This window comes from Phascolarctos cinereus, unplaced genomic scaffold (assembly GCF_003287225.1).
Source record: "Phascolarctos cinereus isolate Bilbo 61053 unplaced genomic scaffold, phaCin_HiC Scaffold_5;HRSCAF=322, whole genome shotgun sequence".
Lineage (NCBI taxonomy): Eukaryota > Metazoa > Chordata > Mammalia > Diprotodontia > Phascolarctidae > Phascolarctos > Phascolarctos cinereus.
Window position 1 is genome coordinate 254,648,456 of NW_027555958.1, and position 21,989 is coordinate 254,670,444.

General features: G+C 38.8%; 1 protein-coding gene across 1 annotated transcript; it reads left to right on the top strand.

The window, feature by feature from the left end:
- Positions 1 to 9,327: 9,327 nt before the first annotated feature.
- Positions 9,328 to 20,634, top strand: LOC110194459 (uncharacterized). Its single transcript, XM_078155679.1, is given in 4 exon segments — positions 9,328 to 10,482; positions 16,454 to 16,598; positions 16,872 to 16,925; positions 18,359 to 20,634. Coding segments are annotated over 4 exon segments (1,902 nt in total). The 5' UTR covers positions 9,328 to 10,080; the 3' UTR covers positions 19,660 to 20,634.
- The last annotated feature ends 1,355 nt before the right edge of the window (positions 20,635 to 21,989 follow it).

A 21,989-nucleotide genomic window follows, 5' to 3' on the forward strand; every position in this document is an offset into this window, starting at 1 on the left:
GTGAAAAACTAACTCTATTTCCCTTAATCCTATCCCATCCCCCCCCCATTCTTTCTTTTGACCCTGTCCCTCCTCAGGAGTGTTTGCTTCTGATTACCCCCTTTCCCAATCTGCCATCCTTTCTATTATTCCCCTGCTCTCTTGTCCCCTTCTCCCCCTATTTTCCTATAGGGTAAGACAGATTTCCATACCCAATTGAGTGTGTATGTTATTCCCTCCTTAAGCCAAATCCTATGAGAATAAGATTCACTCATTCCCTCTCACCTCCCTCTGTTTCTCCTCCACTATAAGAGCCTTTTCTTTTCTATTTTTTGTGAGATAATTCACAGCATTCTACCTCTTCCTTTCTCCTTCTCCCAGTATAATCGTCTCTCACCCCTTAATTTTATTCTCTAGATATGACCCCTTCATCTTCAACTAACCCTATGCTATCTATCTATCTATCTATCTATCTATCTATCTATCTATCTATCTATATCTGTAGATATAATTTTTTCCCTGCAACTACCCTAATACTGAGAAAGGTCTCATGAGTTATAAATATCATCTTTCCATGCAGGAATGTAAACAGTTCAACCTTAATAAGTCTCTTATTTTATTTGAAAGTCAAATTTTCTATTCAGCTCTGGTCTTTTCATCAAGAATGCTTGAAAGTCCTCTATTTCACTGAATGACCATTTTTTCCCCTGAAGGATTATACTCAGTTTTACTGGGTAGGTGATTCTTGGTTGTAATCCTATCTGCTTTGCCCTCTGGAATATTATATTCCATGCCCTCTGGTCCCTTAATGTAGAAGCTGCTAAATCTTGTGTTATCTTGATTGTGTTTCCACAATACTTGAATTGTTTCTTTCTGGCTTGCAATATTTTCTCCTTGACCTGGGAACCCTGGAATTTGGCTACAATATTCCTAGGAGTTTTCCTTTGGGGATCTCTTTCAGGAGGTGATTGGTGATTCTTTCAATTTCTATTTTGCCCTCTGGTTCTAAAATATCAGGGCAGTTTTCCTTGATAATTTCTTGAAAGATGATGTCTAGGCTCTTTTTTTGATCATGGCTTTCAGATAGTCCAATATTTTTAAATTCTCTCTCCTGGATCTATTTTCCAGGTCAGTTTTTTTCCAATGAGATATTTCACATTGTTTTCTAATTTTTCATTCTTTTGGATTTGTTTTACAGTGTCTTGATTTCTCATAAAGTCACTAGCTTCCAATTGCTCTATTCTAATTTTTAAGGAAGTATTTTCTTCAGTAAGCTTTTGGACTTCCTTTTCCATTTGGCCAATTTTTCTTTTTAGGGCATTCTTCTCCTCATTGGCTTTTTGGACCTCTTTTGCCATTTGGGTTAGGCTATTTTTTAAGGTGTTATTTTCTTCAGTATTTTTTTGGGTCTTCTTTAGCAAGCTGTTGACTTGTTTTTCATGATTTTCTTGCATCACTTTCATTTCTCTTCCCAGTTTTTCCTCTACTTCTCTTGCTTGCTTCTCTAAATCCTTTTTGAGCCGTTCCTCTAAGGCCTGGGACTGATTCATATTTTCCTTGGAGGCTTTAGATGTAGGAACTTTGACTTTGTTGTCTTCTTCTGGTTGCATGTTTTGATCTTCTTTGTTACCAAAAAAAGACTCTATGTCTGACTTCTTGCGAGGTTTGCTCATGATCCCAGCCAATTACTTGAGTTTAAACTCTTTATTAAGGGAGAGGTCTGCTTCCAATGTGGAAAATGTACTGTCCCAAGTTTTGGGGTTTTGAACAGCTGTTTTCAGAGATACTTCTAGGGACCTGTAAATTTTCAGTTCTTCTAAGGTGGTATGATAAGGGGCTAGCTATTTACTCCTTTCCTGGCCTGTGCTCTGGTCTATGAGTGATTACAAGCACTCTTTTCTCTCTTGGAACTGTGAGGAAGATTTTCTCTTCACCATCACTACAAGCTCCACCACACTAGCTCTCCTCCTCATCCCAGCACCACCACCCAGAACTGTGACACAGATCCAAGCATGGGCAAAGCAAAATATTCCTGCCTCAGCACTGGCAAAGAGATCCCTGCAATCCCCCTCTGATCAGCCACTCGATTCCCCTCAGTGTATGGGCCAGAAGCACAGGAAGCAGCCACTGCCCTGGGGCCACACTTGCTAGGGAACTGGGGCTGAGACCTAGCTTCTCTCTCACTGTAGAAACAGACTTTTCCCACTGACTTTCTAAGTTGTCTTTGGCGTTCGTGGGTTGAGAGTTCTGGAAACTGCCACAGCTGCCTGTGATTCAGTCCTCTGGGGCCTGCTCCAGGTTCGCTGTGGCCTGGACACCTACACTGCACTGTGCTCCTCTCCCAGCCCAGCACAATATATCTTTCTGATCAACCATCCAGATTGTCTTGGGCTGGAAATTTGTTTCATTCTGTCTTTTTGTGGGTTCTGCTGCTTTAGAATTTGTTTAGAGCCATTTTTTATAGGTATTTGGAGGGGTTTGGAGGAGAGCTTAAGCAAGTCATTGCTTTCACTCTGCCATCTTGGCTCCGCCCCCTCCATTCTAATTTTGAAGGAAGTATTTTCTTCAGTGGGCTTTTGGACTTCCTTTTCCATTTGGCCAATTCTGCTTTAGAAGGCATTCTTCTCCTCATTGACTTTTTGGACCTCTTTTGCCATTTGTGTTAGGCTATTTTTTAAGGTATTATTTTCTTCAGTATTTTTTGGGGTCTCTTTTAACAAGCTGTTGACTAGTTTTTCATAATTTTCTTGCATCGCTCTCATTTCTCTTCCCAGTTTTTCCTCTACTTCTCTTACTTGTTTCTCCAAATCCTTTTTGAGCTCTTCCATGGCCTGGAGCTGATTCATATTTTTCTTGGAGGCTTTGGATGTAGGTTGTCTTCTGGTGGTATGTTTTGATCTTGTCACCAAAGAGAGATTCTATGGTCTGACTTTTTTCGTGTGCAATTTGCTCATGATCCCAGCCAATTACTTGAGTTATAAACTCTTTGTTAAGGTAGGGGTCTGCTTCCAGTGTGGAGAATGTGCTGTCCCAAGCTTCAGGGGTTTTGTGCAGCTGTTTTCAGAGATACTTCTAGTGACTTATAAATTTTCTGTTCTTCAAAGGTGAGGCGTTTACTTCTTTCCTAGCCTATGAGTGACCACAAGCACTCTTTTCTGCCTTGGAACTGTGAGGAAGATTCTTTCTCCACCACCACCACAAGCTCCACCATGCCAGCACTCTTCCTCACCCCAGGACCACCACCCAGAACTGAGACCCAGATCCAAGCACAGAGAAAGCAAGAGAATCCTGCCTCAGCACCAGCAAAGAGAGCCCTACAATCTGACTCTGATCAGCCACTCGATTCTTCCTCAATCTGTGGGCTGAACTCTGGAAGCAACCACTGTCTCAGGCCAGCACTGGGGCTGGGACCGAGATTCTCTCTCACCATGGTCACAGACTTTTCCTACTGTCCTCCTAAGTTGTCTTTGGTGTTTGTGGGTTGAGAAGTCTGGAAACTGCCATTGCTGCCCGTGATTCAGTCCCCTGAGGCCTGGTCTTTGCCTGTGCACCCACACTGAACTGTGTTCCTCTCCCAGCCTGGCACAATAGACCTTTCTAATCAACTATCAAGGTTGCCTTGGTCTGGAAATTTGTTTCACTCTGTCTTTTTGTGGGTTCTGCTGCTCTAGAATTTTTTAGAGCCATTTTTTACAAGTATTTGGAGGGCTTCGGAGAGAGCTCAAGCAAGTCATTGCTTTTACTCCACCATCTTGGCTCCACTCCCCATTTCTAGGACAATATTGAATAAGAGTGGTGATAATGAACATCTTTGCTTCACCCTTCATCTTAATGGAAAAGCTTCTAGCTTATCCTTATAAAAAATAATGCTCGTTCTTGATTTTATTTTATTTTTGAGTGAGGCAATGGGGTTAAGTGACTTGTCCAGAGTCACACAGCTAGTGAGTATTATGTGTCTGAGTCTGGAATTGAACTCAGGTCCTCCTGACTTCAGGGCCGGTACTCTATCTACCGCACCACCTAGTTGTGCCTGTTCTTGATTTTAGATAGATGCTACTTAGCATTTTAAGGAAAGTTTCATTTATTCATATCTTTTGTAGTGTGTTGTTGTTGTTGTTGTTGTTGTTTTTTACAGGAATGGGCATTGTGTTTTGTCAAATGTTTTTTTTCTGTTTCTACTGAAATACTCAAATGATTTCAGTTGGTTTTATTATTTATGTGGTCAATTGTGCTCAAAATTTTCCTAATATTGAACCAGTCCTGCATTTCTGGTGCAAATTCTTGTAGTCTCTTTGCTAATAGTTTATTTAATATTTCTGCATCAATATTCAATTGGTCTATAGTTTTCTCTCTCTGCTTTGAGTCTCAGTGGTTTAAGTATGAAGACTATATTTGTGTCATATAAGGAATTTGGTATAACTCTTTTTTCTTTTTTACCATTTTTTCCCAAACGTTGGAATTAATTTTTCTTCTTTTTTTTCTTTTAATTGGGTGGGGGGGTTGTTATTGTTGTTGTTCATCCTTCATCCTCTATCTTTTTTTTCCCCCTTAGGCAATGAGGGTTAAGTGACTTGCCCAGAGTCACACAGCTAGTAAGTGTCAAGTGTCTGAGGCCAGATTTGAACTCAGGTCCTCCTGACTCCAAGAAGAGAGTTCTATCCACTGTGCCACCTAGCTGCCCAAAATTAATTTTTCTTTAAATGTTTTATAGAACTCACTTGTAGATCCATCTAGTCCTGGGATTTTTTTCTTTGATAATTAATTTATGGCTTGTTCAATTTCTTTTTCAAAAATAGGGTCATTTAAATATTCTATTAACATGAGCAATTTATATTTTTGTAAATATTCCTCCATTTCATTTAGATTGTTCATTTTATTGGCATATAGTTGGGCAAAATAGTTCTTTATAAGTGCTTTCATTTCTTTTTCATTAGTTGTGAATTTACCTTTTTCATTTTTTATACAGATAATTTGGTTTTCTTCTTTCTTTTAATTTTCATCAAATTTGTAATAGTTTATATATTTTATTGTTTTTTAAAGCTCCTAGTTTTATTTATTGATTCAATTTTGTTTAAATTTCAAGTTTGTCAATCTCTTTTTTGATTTTTCAGAATTTGTTTTTTGGTGTTTAATTAGGGGTTTTAATTTGTTGGTTTTCTAGGTTTCTTTATTTCATATCCAATCCATTGAACTGCTCTTCATTTCTTTTTTTGGTTAAATAATTTAGAAGCATAAATTTTCCCTTAAATACTGCTTTGACTACATTCCATAAATCTTGGTATCCTGTCTCATTTTTTCATTATCTTTAATGAAATTATTGATTATTCTGTAATTTGTTCTTTGATATTATTTAGGATTTTTAGTTTTCAATTAATTTTTAATCTTTGCTTCATCTTTGCTTTTATTGAATGTTATTTATTTATTTATTTTACATTGTGGTTAGAAAAAGATGCATTCAATATTTATGCTTTTCTGCATTTGCTTATGAGATTTTCATACCCTGATTCATGGTCAATTTTTGTGAATGTGTCATATACATCTGAGAATAGATATATTCTTTTCTATTACCATTCAGTATTCTCTAGAAATCTAATATATCTAATTTTCTAAAATTTTATTTCGGTCCTTAACTTTATTCTTGTTTGTTCTTTTGATTTGATTAGTCTAGGTCTGGGATGGGTAAATTGAGGTCTCTCACTGTTATATTTTAATTGTCTAATTTCTTCCTGTAACTCATTTAACTTTTCCTTTAAGAATTTAGATACTATACCATTTGGTGCATATATGTTCAGTATTGATATTAATTAATTGTCTATGATACTTTTTAGTAAAATATAGTTTTGATTATTTATGCCTGCTTGCCTCAAGTCTCCTTATTCCAATCCATTCTCCATTCAACTACCAAAGTGATTTTCCTAAAGTACAGGTCTGACCATGTCACCCTCCTACTCAGTAAACTCCAGTCATTCCCTTCCTACAAAACCATCTGTTTGGCATTTAAAGCCCTTCATAACTTTAACCTCCTCCTACCTTTCCAGTTTTCTTGCAGCTTACTCTTCCACCCAGTGACACTGCCCTTCTGGCTGTTTGATGAACAAGATACTCCATCTTTCAGCTCTAGGCATTCTTTCTGGCTGTCCCTTATGCCTGGAATATTCTCCCTCTTCTGCTCCAACTGTTGACCTCCCTGGCTTCCTTTAAGTCTCAACTAAAATCTCACCTTCTATAAGAAGTCTTCCCCAACCTCTCTTCATTCCAGTGCCTTTCCTCTGTTAATTATATTCTATTTATCCTCCTTGTATATAGCTTGCCTTGTATATATTTGATTGCAAGTTGTTTTTCCTGTTAGATTGTAAGTTCCTTTAAGGCAAGAACTGTCTGTTGTCTCTTTTTGTATTCCCAGTGCTTAGCACAGTCTCTGCTACATACTGTAGTAGGTTCTTAATGACTGTTTATTGATTGATTGACAGTGTTCCTTCTCTAGGAACCAAGTGGCGCAGTAGATTAGTGTTGTGCCTAGAGTCAGGAAGACCTGAGTTCAAATCTAGCCTCAGACAGTTACTAGCTATGTGGCCTTCTTGAAGTCACTCAACCTCTGTTTGCCTCAGTTGTAAAATGGGGATAATAATGCCATCTACTTTCTTACATTGTTGTGAGGACCAAATGAAATAATATTTGTAATGTGCCTAGCACATAGTAGGTTCCATAGAAATGCTAGTTATTATTATAATATTATTAACTGTCAGGGTGAAGGCAGGTTTGGGTGAATGAGCCAATCCAGGGGTGGCTATGCCTTATGGGATTCTACACTGTGGGGGCTCATCTAAGATCTATTGTGGCCAGGGGTGCCATTTACATTGATTACTACTTGGTTCTGCTTTCTTCATTAGTTCATATAAGTGTTTCACTTTTTTCAAGGGCAAGCTAGAATGAAAAGAGAATATTATTGTAAACTTTTTAGGCCCCTTTACTAAATTCTTACTCAGATGCTTTGTCACAGTATGAAGATGATTTTGGGGGTTTTCAAAAGTTTGAATAATAAGATCCTGACTGTAGTAGGGAAGGCTTAGGGTACCCTGTAGCAGTGGACTATGCAATCGCCTGTCATCTGAGAACCATTCTACATTGAGACTCTTCACCAACAGTAGGTCATAAATTGTGTGTTGGAGTATGTTTTGGGGGAGGGGTTGGCCACATCAAAATCATTAACACATTTACTAAGATGTGAAAGTGGGATTTCTATGCTCTTTGGTGCAATGTCCACATCCATGAAGTGATGGATCCCTGAACTATCTGACCATAAACTTCATTCAAACAGTCTATGTCATATCCAAACTTTATATTTTTTGTAGTGCCTAGCAAACTCTTAGTAATTAACAAAAGTTTTAAAAATTTAACTGAACTGTTCCTAAAGCCTCCCTTTTACTTATCCTATTCTTTTGAATAACTTATATGCTTCCAATTACATTCCAGGTAAGGGTCTCATCCTACTAAGTCTTGGTGCTACCTATGAAGTCAAATCTGGCTCTTTTTATTAGGATCTTGCTTATTACTTATGCTATGTAGGTTAATTTTTTTTAGCAAACTGTAATATTTATTAAATTACAAATGCTCTAACAACAAAAAAGATGAAACATTAAGAAAAACATCAAACTTTAAGGACTAAACTAAGCAAAAAAGAAACTACGAAGTATTTTCTAATCAAGATTTCATAACAAAGGTTATTAACTATTTTCATTACATTTTCATTTTAAGAACTTTATGATTAAACTATTGCTGTTTGCCTGTTACTAGGTATGTGGCCCTCTTGAAGGCCACAAACATATGTAACAGGGGAATAGCTAATGAGTCTATAGACCTTTCAAGCAAGAACAAACATTCCAAGCTGCTGAAATAATGCTCATGTGGACCTTTGAGCATGTGGAAACATTTTGTAACTGATTCTAGTCCACTCACCAGGTGGTGAAGAATAGCTCTCTTCATTGTCTGGATAGTTAGAACTGAAGTGAGTTCAAAAGACACCATTTGACCAAAACCTGTTTCTCTTTGGTTTTTCTATCTGTCTGGTGGTCTTCTGGAGGGAGTAGAGGTATAATTCTATAAGAAAAAGGCCTTGGATCCTCCTCATCTGGGTTTGACATATATGGCCCAGGAGTACAGTGTTTACTCTTTAGTTTAGGTGAAGGAGGTTAGAGACCACATCCTTTTAAGTTTTGAGAAGTCAGGAAAACAAGCTACCAGGAGGTCCAAGATGGGAATCTATACTGCAGTTTCTTCAGCTTTGAGGCTTGAAGAGCAAACAGTTGACCTTCTAGACATAGCCTAGTAGTAACTGAGACATTATCCATCAGTGATGTAGCCTTTGGATGTAAACTTAATGGGAATAATGCTATGGAGAAAAATGCATTAAGTTTGAGCTCACTCTCCCCTAGGTCCAAGTTGGTATAGGGGAGAGTATGCTCCAAAAGTTTATGTAGAGGAGGGTATTTGAAACAAATATCCCTTTTCAAAAAGTTATTGATATCAATTCATAATATCTATGGCAGCTAAGAGTGGGGGGGTCTTGAGCCAATAATATTAGAGAAAAACACCCCTCAACCCCTCAAAAGAATCCTGAAGAAGAGATGTAACCAGTTTCACTCTGAGAACGAGACCAGAGTAATAGTTGGCACATATTTTCATATTAAATATCTTACTCATAATGCTGTCCAACATCTTATACTACTATCAGATTTAACGTTCTTTCTATATTTTGCTCCAATCAAAGAAATAAGGCCCAATTTAACAATCAGATAATGAAGACAGTTAGTGAACAGAGAATACACATTGGTCAAAAAGATTGAGGAGCTAAAACAAACAAAAAAAGCTACCAACCTCCCCTGCCCCCCTTTTTAAAAATGGCAAATGACTTTGTTACTGGCTCTTTTCTTGGATTTTTGTCTCTTTTGAACTTCTGGGTGCCTCTACTGTTATACTCCCCAAATTGTAGCTGCGATAGTATCTTGCTTGGTGGAATAGCATTGATTGTTTTCTTCCTCCTCATTCCTTTCCGAAAAGGTGGTAGTGGTAGTGAGTTTGTTATTACTTTGTTAGATAACTTGTTTGGGATAAATTAAATGGTAGACATTTATGATTTTATTGTTGTTGTTGCTTGCTTCTGTTTGAGTATTGAATTTGTTAGCTTTTGTCACACATTTATCATTTAAAATGCCGTTTATTTATTTTAAAGAATCCTAGGATCACCTCCAATTCCTAGAGAGAACCCGGAAGTGCACGGGAGTGGGCTGGGGTGGCGTGGTTTGTACTCTTCTGTTTTCCCCAAACCCGGGGAGACTCGCTGACACACTTCCGGTCTTTGTGGGTAACCTGGCGTGGGTGTGGGGGCGTCTTAACTGGTCTAGTGTCGCTTCCCCACCGCGCCCCTGAAAGTGAGCGGGGTTGCACGTCCCCGAAGCGCCCAGGAGGGCGGGCGCACCAGCTTCTTCTCCGCTGGGTAGTAGGGCAGAGCTTCGCCCGTGCCCGCCTGCCGGCCGGTCTCCTTTGGCGGCCGAGCCAAACCCTGCTCTGCGCCTGGGAATCTGGGGGCCCCGGGTCAGAGGTGCTCCTCTGATCACTTCGGAGCCCAAGAGAAGCCTGGTCACGGAAAGCGCCAAAGCCCCGGGCTGGGCTAGTAACCTTTGTCTCCCAGGGGGCTTGAACAGACTGGGATTTACCGCTCTGGTCAAAGATTGAGATTTATAAAGCTGAAAGGGATTGTAGGAGGGATAATCCAATACAAATACCCTATGAGGAAACGGGCCCGGAGACGTTAAATCTCCAATTAAGGGAATTCCCCCCTGTAATGTAATTTCACTTCCATCCCTTCTTTAATTTTCTCTTTTTATTCTTTAAATTCTTTAAAAAGAATGCTTTTCCTTTTAAAATATTCTTTCATTCATGATTATTTCTTATTTTTTAAGAGTTTCCTTATCTTCAGCGAATTGATGTTCATTAGTTAATGTTTAAATTTCTTCAGTATTTGTATCACTACTCATAAATGAATGAATCAGCAGAAACATTGTAACTGCCTAGAGTGGAACTTCAGCGCTCTTCAGGCGTAGAATGGCAACTCCCTGGGACACTGAGACTGCAGAAGACCACGAGAGAATTTTGAAAGTGAAAATTGAGCATGAGGGTTACAATTTCAGGCAAGATTCCACCCTGCCAAAGAAGCATCTCAATCCCAGGGAGTGTTTCCGGCAGTGCTTCCGGCAGTTTTGCTACCAAGAGACCTCTGGGCCTCGAGAGGCTCTGAGCAGACTCCGGGAGCTCTGCCACCAATGGCTCAGACCAGAGATACACACGAAGGAACAGATCTTGGAGCTTCTGGTATTGGAGCAATTTCTAACCATCCTGCCTGAGGAACTTCAGACCTGGGTGCGGAAACATCATCCACAGAGTGGAGAGGAGGCAGTAACTGTGCTGGAGGATTTGGAGAGAGAGCTTGATGAACCAGAACAGCAGGTGGGAAGTGAGATGTGTGGGAGGGTTTGGGTTGTTTTTTTTTTTGTGGGCCAGCAGGGGTGTGTATCTGCAGTCCTTTAAGGATCACCCACCAAAAGGTATTACTTTATATACTTTGGTGCATCCAAAATATATACTAAATGTATTGTGGCAAATTGCTGACCTGAACTGCCCCCTTGGCAGTTCCTGCCTCCATGGTTTTCTTTCTAAACTGAATAGCACTATTTACTGCCTCGACTTTTCTGTTTAGAAGTAAATACAGTTGTCATGGAGAAAAGATGTGAAACAGGCAGGGATGGGGTTCATATTGCTTCAGTGAAGAAATATAACTGTCATGAAAGGTCAAGGTCCTATTTTTGTACTGCCCCTGCAACTCTTAATTGATGGTATTCAGAACAGGAGTTACCATTGGAGAAATGAGATGGGGAAGCAGTGGTGAGAAGAGGGTAGGGTGGGAGAAGTTTCTTACTTACAGTACTTCTCCTAAGACCATTCCTATACTCTGTCCCTATCTCATATGATTAGTGGCAGTGATCCAGAAATGTTATTTCTTATATTACCAAGACCATAGGCCATAAAGTCCTAGAGCTGGAAGGCATCTTAGAAATCGACCTCTTTTACAAGTATAGCTCTTGAGTTGCTGAGCTGGGTGTAGAAGCCAGGCCTTCCAGGTCCTCATCTAGTGCTATCTCTGCTTCACTGTAGCTCTTTTCTTGTTCTATTGCTTCTCCCAGGTTTTTGATGGATAATGACACATCTTTTTGATTTTCAACTCCTCTTGCACTTCATTAAATTATTAATTAATTAAAATTCATTCATTATTTAATGCCTGCTCTTCATTTAGCACCATGGAAGATGTAAGTATTAAGCTGTGACTGTAAGCTCCTAGAGGGCAGTAATATTATCTTTTTTCCTTTATATCTCTAGTGCCCAGAACAATGACTTTCTTAATATTTATGGAAATGAATTGAGGAATTTACAATCTAATTCAAAAGATGAAACATAACTTATGAAAATTAACAAGCCAAGGCAACATATGATCAATGCCAATTAGTATAGACAATTTGTGCTAAAGACATTCAGAAGAACAAATGTTCAATGTGTCTGGAGTAGTCAGGGCTATACCAGAGGAGGAGGAACTTTCTTAAGGTCTTGAAGTTAGATGTAGCTAGAGAGATTATTCTACCACAGGGTAGAATACTGAGAGCAGCAAATATAATGATTTGTTTGGATTGTAAGTGTAATGGTAGGACATATGGGTAGATATCATCATCTCAGGCCAGATTGTAGAAGGCCTTGAATTTGAACTTTATTTAGTGACCCAATAGCTGTCTTTGAAGCCAGCTCTTTATCTACTATGCCACACTGTCTCTCATCCCTAAAAGAGAAGAATTTTACCTATTTTTAGAAAATGTTGTATTCAAGATGCAGGTGATTAATTTGGGACAAAAAAGGCCTCCCCCTGCCTCTCAAATCACCCTCTACTCAGTGGCAGACTTTGGCTATATTCATGCTTGATATAGGGGAAATATGAATCCATGTTGGAGGGAGATGAGACTTGCCTAAAAGAACCCAACTAATTTTATCTGTCCTTAGTAAGGGAATGGTTAAGAAGTTAAAGATGGGAAGGAAGGAAGGGAATGCATCTCAAGATGCCAGTATCTCTGGTCCCAAACTTTCACCACCAGCTTCCATACTTTGGAGCTTTCTTTCACTTTCTTTCACTTTCTTTCCCTAGCCATTGTATGGGCACTAATGGTCTCTGACAGCATTTTGATTACCTGCAATAAGCATGGTATTCAGTGAGAACTTGTAAAGATCTTCAGGTTTCTCATTCATTTCACTTCAACAAACATTTAGTGCTTATTACATCTAGGATGCTGCTCAAGGCACTGAGATACAAAAATGACTAAGATGTTGGCCCTGTCTTTAAGCGGGTTATAATCTGATTGCCTGCTCTTGCTCCAACTTGAGTTGAGCTCACTAGTATCTAGAGATAGGTGATGAGAAGGGGTAGAGAGAATGTTGATTGGTCTCCAGAGTTCCACTTCCCTATGTGGCCTAGAAAAGGCTCTGGACATAATCCTAGTTCTTTCCTGAGCTTGCCCAGAGGCTGCTTCAAGTTTTCATGACCCTTTTATACATCTTCAGTGACCCTAGTTTGGGTTGTAATCTGAGGTTTGGAATCAAGGCTATAAGGAGTGGGGAGCCATTGATTTTTTTTTAAGCAATGGAATGAATGACATTAAAAAATTTAGGAAATTAATTTGGCGGTATGTTGAAAAATTAATTGTAGAGACTGTTGGTAGGACTATCAGGTATAAGGTTATTGAAGAAATACATTTATAAATTGATGAACACCTAAAATGGGCAAGTGGCAATAAGGGGAGAGAAGAGAGACAGAGATTCATCCAAAGGACATTCTGAGTAAAGAACAATAGGACTTGATAAATTATATTATATATACATACAATTTACATATAATTATATATTACATATAATATATTTTAATATCGTTATCATCTATAATAAATTATAGATGACTTCAAATTTTTTTTTAGGCAGTCAGGGTTAAGTGACTTGCCCAGGGTCACACAGCTAGTAAATGTCTAAGGCTGGATTTCAGGTTCTCATGACTCCAGGGCTGGTGCTCTATCCACTGTGCCACCTAACTGTCCCAATGATTTAAAATCTTAATTGTTGCCCGCAACCAGATAGTACACCGAATGGAAAGGCACAAAATAACTGCAAGACGTGGGCCAGGTGGAGCAGTAGGAACTGACTCAGTTTATTCATCTAAGGGTACAGGATATATAGAGAAAACCCATCCTAACTTCAAAGAGTCCTCTCCGTGAGACACTCCCTGAAACATCTGCTAAGGATGTGATAACATACATTTCCTCCTTATCAGAGTTCCTAGATAGGGTTGTAAATTCCAAGGCTTTTTCCTGGCGCCTGTATAGAGGAGTGAATATGTAAATCTAAGGTTCAAAGAGTGGGAAGGAATGTCTCAGGAGCCTCCTAGCAGGGAGAGATTTGGAGAGCCCTGCTTCTTAATTATTGAGCCCTTTGGGTTAAAGCCTGGGCAAAGGTCAAACTCTGTCCTGGATCTTAAATCCATATCAGACTCTTAAGGCCAGCCCTCAACACTTAATGATTCCTTGATAAAAATAGAGAAGTCATTAGGGAAAGATGATGGTTTAGGTGTATTGGGAACATCAGTAAAATAGCCAGGGTATACCCAGTGGAATCCACAGCAAATCTTCTAGCCAATTTTCATGCAGTTAATTAGTATACCTCACTTCTTTAATAATAAGAAGCCAGGTGGTACATTAAATGGAATGCTGAACTTGGAGTCAGGAAGACCTGAGTCCAAATTCTGCTTCAGATATTTACTAGTTATAGCCTTACTATCTCGGCATATCACTTAACCTCTTATCCTCAATTTACTTATCTGTAAAATGGGGGTAATAATGGCACCTACTTTAGAGGGTTGTTTTGAGGATTAAGCAAGATAATTACTTATAAAACGCTTTGCAAACCTTAAAACATTATATAAAAGTCAGCTGTTATTATATTAACACATGCCTGGGATGAAATTCTGCTCAAGAAGTGAATGGATGGTGGAATCAATCAGCAGAAGTTGAGTAGTGAAATGAAGGGAAAAGATATGAGGGGTAGAAGGGTCAAATCTTATTTTTTCCTCTAAGATAAGGTACATATTTAAAGTCATGAAATAGAAAGGGAGGGAGGGAGAGAAAGAGAATATATAATTAAGGGGTCAAGGTCCCAAAAGAGGCAAAAGAGAATGAAATCGAGAGCATCAAAAGGAGAAGGCTATGTCCTCCTCAGAGCTAAGAGGAAAGATGGGTTATAGAGAGAAAAAATACTTTTGAAGTAGAGAGAAGGAGAAGATGTGAGACCTTGTGGCTCATGCCTTTAATCTCAGTTAGATTTTAAATTGGGTCGTAGACCTGTAGCTGGAAGGGATCTCAGGGATCATTTAATCCTGCTCCCCTCATTTTACAGATGTGGAAACTGAGGACCCAGGTTAAATGACTTGACCAAGGTCACATACTGGTAAATGTCAAGGGGTGGGATGTGAACCCAGATCTTCTGACTCCAGAACCAGTGATATCTTCAAAATAAGAGGTACAACCATCTACTAGGAATGACAGGGTGGATGTGGATTTGGGAATTGAAGTAAAGAAAGTTTGGAACATCTGTTGTGTAGAGTGTGCTAGACAAATTCTCTCCTTCAATTCTCTTCCTTCTTTCCCCATATGTTTTCCTCATTTCTCTGCATTCTCTCCTTTTTTTCTCTTCTCTTTTCTCAGCTTCTTCCTATCCTTTCTTCTCTCCCCTTTTCCCTTTTCTGTTACATTTTTCCCCTCTCATATCTTCTCTGTTGCTCCATCCCTCTTTATTTCTTTTCTCCTCTTTGTTCTTAATTCCTTTTTTCCCTCTTCTGTTTGAAATATATTCAAACACATATTTTCTTTTTTTAAATTTATTTTGGTTTATCAATAATCGCTTCCATAAACTTTTGAGTTTTAAATTTTTCTCCCCTTCCCTCCCCACCTCCTTCTCCAAAACCACGTGCAATCTCATATAGCTTATATATACTCATTCCTATTAAACATATTTTCACATTAGTTATGTCGAACACATATTTTTCAAAGGATGACTATTTCCTCTTCTCCATCCTCAATGTGCCCCTAGCAAATTTTGTGAAGGAGAAATATAATTTCACTGAGGTGCCATAAAATGAAACATTTTGAAAAGCACTAAGATCAGTGACAAAAGGAGAATTCAGTTTCAGGCTTCATTTGACCTGGATGAGACTATAGTTCCTGAATCTTTTACTCTTTGACTTTTGAGATTGAAGGAGACATTTAATATTCTGAATGACAGGATTTCAGATTTGAAAGGGCAAACTCAGAGGCAAACAGGTTTAACCTGTTCTAAACAAGACACCTTGATTCAACATCCCCCAAAGATCATCATCCAACTTTGCTTGAAGACCTTAAATGAGGAGAACCCCACCCCCCCACCTCCTAAGGCCACCCATTCTACTGGAGGATGGTACTAATTGTTAGAGAGCAAATCTGACTTTTTACCACTTCTTCTCATTGCTCTCAATTTTGCCCTCTGGGGTCAAGCAGAACAAGTTCAATCCCTTTCCCATCTGCTAGTGCTTTGATTACTTGGAATCAGTAATTGTACAGCTCCTAAGTCTTCTCCTGGTCTAAATCCCCAGTTCCTTCAATTGATGCACATAAGTCATGAATTTGAGGCCCTTGGCCATTCTGGCTTTCTTCCTCTGGATGTTCTTCAACAAGTATGTATTGCCTGGTTTTCTTTTTGAGTTTTTGTGGGTTTTTTTTGGCTAGGCAATAGGGTTAAGTGACTTGTACAAGGTCACACAGCTAGTAAGTGTTAAGTGTCTGAGGCTGGAACTCAGGTCTTCCTCACTCCAGGGCTGGTGCTCTATCCACTGTGCCACCTAGCTACCTCTCCTGTTCTCTTTAAGAGTCAGTGCAAGGCACCGTAGGGAGTACAAAGTACAAAGATGTAAAGCATGATCTCTAATGTTAAGGAGCTTATACTCTAGTAAGGGAAATAAGATATGTATGCAAATTGTAATACAACTCATAATACAATTCAGAATATGAGGAATGTTGTATTACAAGTAAAATGCTATAAACAGACAGAAAAGAGAGATATGGTCATTGTCAGGGAAAACTTTGTGGAGAGGTGACATTTGAACTTGGCCTTAAAAATGAGTAGGATTTTGGTAGAGGTGACAGGGAGGAAACATTCCAGGTTGGAGAAAATGGTATGAAAAGAAAAAGATGAGAAAGAACAGAGCATTGTTGCTTCTTTTCCCTGTTTTGGATAATGTGAAATTGTTGCTTTCTGTTCCCAGAATGATTGTCTCACAAACCCAACTAAACTTAACTGTCCCTAGGACTCAGCATGTACACAAGGACAGGAAATGTCTTTGAGGGAGGTGGCATCTGTAGAAAAAACACAACCTTTGAGTGTCTCTCTCTGGCCGGTGGCAGCCCTGTTCAAGTGTGAATCACCAGACCCCCAATCCCTACATGAGAGAGGTGAGGAAATTTGTATTTATTTACTTTGTATTTATTCACCTGTATACTTCTTTCTCCCCACTTTCCCCAAGTACAACCTAAGCTTTTAAAGGAAAGGGACTGTCTTTGAATCCCCAGTGCCTGTCATAGTATACCTAACACATGGTGACAACTTAATAAATGCTTATTGAATGGAGGACTAATTTATCTGTGGAGAACGGTGAGGAGAGTTACTAAATAGATAGTGTTCCCTTTCTCATTATGCTAAAAAAAGTCACTTTCCTGTTTCCTCAGGTCTCAGCCTTGCTGTGTACTCTTCATTCCCTTCATCCATTGCAACCTGTTGTAGTACGTAAGACTTGGAGGACACCTTGGACATCATCTAGTCCATCTTGCTCATTTTTATTTAAATATATATGTATATATATACATACATACATATATATTTATTTATTCATTTATTTATTTATCTATTTATTCATTTATTTATTTGGCTAGGCAATGGGGTTAAGTGACTTGCCCAGGATCACCCAGCTAGTAAGTGTTATGTATCTGAGGTCACATTTGAACTCAGGTCCTCCTGAATCCAGGGCTGATGCTCTATCCACTGTGCCACCTAGCTGCCCCTCATCTTGCTAATTTTAAAGGTAAGGAAACCAGCCCTGGGAAATCAAGTGACTCCCCCAAGGTCACACGTGGCAGAGCTCTGATTTGAATCCAGGTTCTCTAGTTTCAAATCCAGTGTTCTTTCATACTTCCCCCTTTACATTCAAAATGTCCCCAGGTTCTGCCACATTTTATCACATAGTTAAGCCCTTTCCTGATCATTAAACTCAGTGCTCCTACCTTCTATCCAAACAGGTCATGACTACCAGATCATGACATTGTTATGACATCTCTTTGACTTTGTCAAGGCTTCAAACGTTTTTCTTAACATATTTAACTACTTTTTGGTTTGATGGGTCATAGGATGGAAAGAGCGCTCGATGTGGAATTCAAATCCTAGTGCTGCTACTTAGTGCTTTTGTGAACTTGGGCAAATCACTGAGACCTGAGAATCAGTTTCTTTCTCTGTGAAACAAAGAGGAGCAGGCTTGATCCTGAAATCCTTCTAGCCTTAAATATATGATTCCATTGCTTCACTCAAGATGTTTCCTCAGTATTATTTTGTTTCCTCCCTTATTTCATATATGATTGGTAATTGTTTACCATTACCAGCCACGTTTTCCTTATTCACAGTCTTTACAGCTTTCTCTGGAGAGCTAATACTAAGTATTAAAGGTGGGAGAATGTGAAAATTTCCCTTGGTATATGTGTATTTTATATGCAGAAAGTGTAAATAGAATGAATTTTACTGCCATGTCTCCTTGCATTATAGGATGGGGATCACACATTAAATCATCTCAGTTGAACCTCCTTCTTCCCCTCCCCTTCACTTCTCATCTTCCTGCCTGGATAGTTTCCATGTTATAGCATGGAAAGAGTCATTTGGCATTCCTTGCTTTTAAATCACCTGCAACATTATTGAATAAATCACTTTTCTAGTACTTTCTGATTGACTTGCCTGTCTCATATTTTGAAGTAATTATTGCAGACAAGCCATAGATTCTGGTTCATGTTTATTGCATTAAGACCTGCTTTGGCAGAAGTTCACTTATTCAGTATTTCAGTGAAATCATAAGTCTACTTCCTGTCCATATCCTGTCCCATATTATTCCTCTCTTGCAATTTATTGCTTCCCAGCACAGGGGAAAAGTATCATTAACCACTTCCTTTTATAGTTTCAGATGACGAGACCAGAAGTGACCATGGAAAGTTGACTTCAAAGCTGGAAAACCTTGAAGAAATGGAAACAAGCAGAGAAATATCTGGCACACTTACTAAAGGAATTCCCACAGGTCCTGAGTGTGAAGAAACCTATGAACAGCAGGAGGGAAAGTTAGAAGATGCTTGCGGATATCCTCCAGGGGATAAGCAGTAGTCTAAGTGTGATGAAAATGGAATACACTTCACTAAGAGCCCAAGTGTTATTGAAAATAAGAGAATGTGTTCTGGGGAGAAACCTTATGAGTGTGATGAGTGTGGGAAAACCTTTAGTCAGAACTCTCGGCTTATTGAACATCAAAGAATCCATACTGGAGACAGACCCTACAAATGTGAAGAATGTGGAAAAGCTTTTCGTGGGAGAACCGTACTTATTCGACATAAAATAATCCATACTGGGGAGAAACCCTATAAATGTAATGAGTGTGGGAAAGCTTTTGGTCGGTGGTCAGCCCTTAATCAACATCAGAGACTTCATACTGGAGAGAAACATTATCACTGTAATGAATGTGGGAAAGCCTTCAGTCAGAAAGCAGGTCTTTTTCATCACCTCAAAATCCACACTAGAGACAAGCCCCATCAGTGCAGTCAGTGTAATAAAAGTTTTAGTCGCCGTTCAATCCTTGTTCAACATCAGGGAGTTCATACAGGGGAGAAACCCTATGAGTGCAGTGAGTGTGGAAAAGCCTTTGTTTACAATTCATCCCTTGTTTCACATCAAGAAATCCACCACAAAGAAAAATGCTATCAATGTAGTGAATGCGGGAAAGCCTTTAGTCAAAGTGGCCTTATTCAACATCAAAGAACCCACACTGGGGAGAAACCCTATAAATGTGACGTGTGTGGGAAAGCGTTCATTCAAAGGACAAGCCTTATAGAGCATCAGCGAATTCACACTGGAGAGAGACCCTATAAATGTGATCAGTGTGGGAAAGCTTTCACTCAAAGATCAGTCCTTACTGAACATCAAAGAATCCACACTGGAGAAAGACCTTACAAATGTGATGAGTGTGGGAATGCTTTCCGTGGCATCACTAGTCTTATTCAACACCAGAGAACACATACTGGGGAGAAGCCCTATCAATGTGATGAGTGTGGGAAAGCCTTCCGACAGAGGTCAGACCTTAGTAAACATCAGAGAATCCACATTAGAAGTAGCTCATATAAATGCAATGAATGTGGAAAGACTTTCAGTCATAACTCAACTCTTACTCAACATCAGTCTGTCCACAATGTAGAAAAATCTGTCTCTTTGTAATGGCTGTAGGAAAATTTCATCAAAGTTTAGCATTAGGGTAGCTACATTGGAGTGGTTCCCAAAACGTATTGGGATAAAGCTTCACTCACCATTCCTACAAACAATAAATATTTAATAATAGGTGCTTAGTGGATCAAGAAGTATGAGATATAGTCCCTTGTCCTTGATGATCTTACGGTCTCTTTGAAAAGATAAAACACACACCTGAAACAATATAAGAGTTTCAAAGTTTTAATTGCATGAGTAGGAAAAATAAATGCAACTGGAATTCAGAAGATGGAAAGAACATTGTGGTTGGAAGTGTTAGGAGTGGCTTCCTAGGGGAGGTGGGGCTTGAGCTGGATTTTAAAAGTTGAATAAGGTTTTAGATGGATGAAACTGAAGGGAGAACTACTATGCACAGGGGAAATTACATGAGCTAAATTGAAGAAACAGGATGCACACAAGGTGTTTGGGGACAGCAAGTATGCCAGTCTAACAAGCAGAAGCAAAGATTTGCCTTGGGCTGTCACTTCCCTGGGATTAGATTTAATTATAACGGCATGGAATAGGCCTTTTTGAAGTAATGACTCTCCACATAAGTGGTGTGTGGACTAGACTAATACAGTCACTAGGCTAGATTCTCTCATGCTACCATTTTTGATGGCACCCTACTGAATACAGCATAACATCCAAATTCCTTTGCCTGACATTGAAGGCTCTCTGCAACCTTACTCTAACCTAACATTAGTTAATTCTAACCCGGGGGAAATTGTAGCCCAACGTGTATCTCTTGAGTAAATGTCCTGTGGAGGTGGCGAGGGAAAGACATTACAGTTATCCCTTCCACATCTCGGCTTTCCCCATCATGATTTCAATATATCGTGGGTCGGCATAAGAAATGGGAATTTTTTGTGGAAGCCATAGATGACATGTGAAGGCCAGCACAGAAAAGTTTAGAAACTCAAATGCATAAAATATATGTATAGTATCATATATCAACATATTTTATCTTTTAATACCATAAATATACCCAAACTTCACACACTGTAAACACCCCATAAAAGAAAAGAAAAGAAAAAATTCACACTTCTTTGGAACAAAGGGAAGGCTAAAAAGTTTAACATGGATTTTCCAGATCGAAGGAGCACTATAACCTTAAACCCTTCTATGTGGAAAGGATAACTGTACTATTCTCTTACTTTTTTCCTGTTTAAAGTGCTTTTCAAATTTAAAGCACTATACAAATGTCATTTGTTTCCTCTTGAAGTCATTATCCTATTCCTTAATAATCTAAATACTGCTATTCAATAGTGCTTTGCAAACTTTTTCGAAATTTTCACATTTTATTTTTTCTAATTACATGTTAAAAGTTTTTAAACATTTTTTAATAAAATTTTGAGTTCCAAATTTTTCCCTCCCCCTTAAGAAGGCAAGCAGTTTGACATAGATTATAGTTATGTAGTCATGTAAAACATTTCCATATTAACCATGTTGCAGAAGACAACAGACTAAAGAAAACCAAGAAAAATAAAGTTAAGAAAAAAGCATGTGTCAGTCTTTTTCAATAGCACTTTTACAGTGCTAGGGCCACTTCAAAATGCAAGACTCTGGTGACTTTTGCCATTTGATTCTTGATACTAGACCAAAATTGAAAACAATATCAAAAAGGATGAATGGGTAGACTATTGATGTTGCTTTTGATGAAACACTAGTGAGAAATATCAATAAGCAATTATTCATGCTACAAACAAATGTATAAGAGTTCCTGACAACATATTTGTTACATACAAGTGAATTTTTAAAAAGCCCATTCCACTGCTGCCACTGGGGAGATTTGCCTCCCTTCTGTCACTCTCATGCTACAAACCATATTGCTGCCTGCATCTTCCCTACTATTCATAATCCCACACTCCATTGCTCAGCCTTCTTTGCCTTTTATTTTCCCATTGAGCCTCACTCCTTTGATGAAGTAAGTGTCCCTCTCGCATTGCTACCAATGTAAAGCTGCCATGTGTGAAAGTATTACTAAGCCTAACCCTCCCTTCTTTTAGAAATGTCAAGTCATGACATTATATCAGTTCTAGTCTGAAATACTTTTTGTAACATCCTTATTAGAGATCTAAATTACATCAAAGTTCTGGGACAAATTCTGATTTCCCTGCAGATGAGGATGGTGACTGGGCAAGGCTAGGAGCCTTTTAGATGAATCCAATTATAATCAGTACCTCTTTTTTTCCCACTTTTAACTAGATTAAATAGGTTTAGGAAAGTGGATTCTTTAGATTGTGCTGCAGTTGTTGCTTTTATACAGTTTGGGGAGTCAAAAACTCTTAAGCTAAATTTTGTAC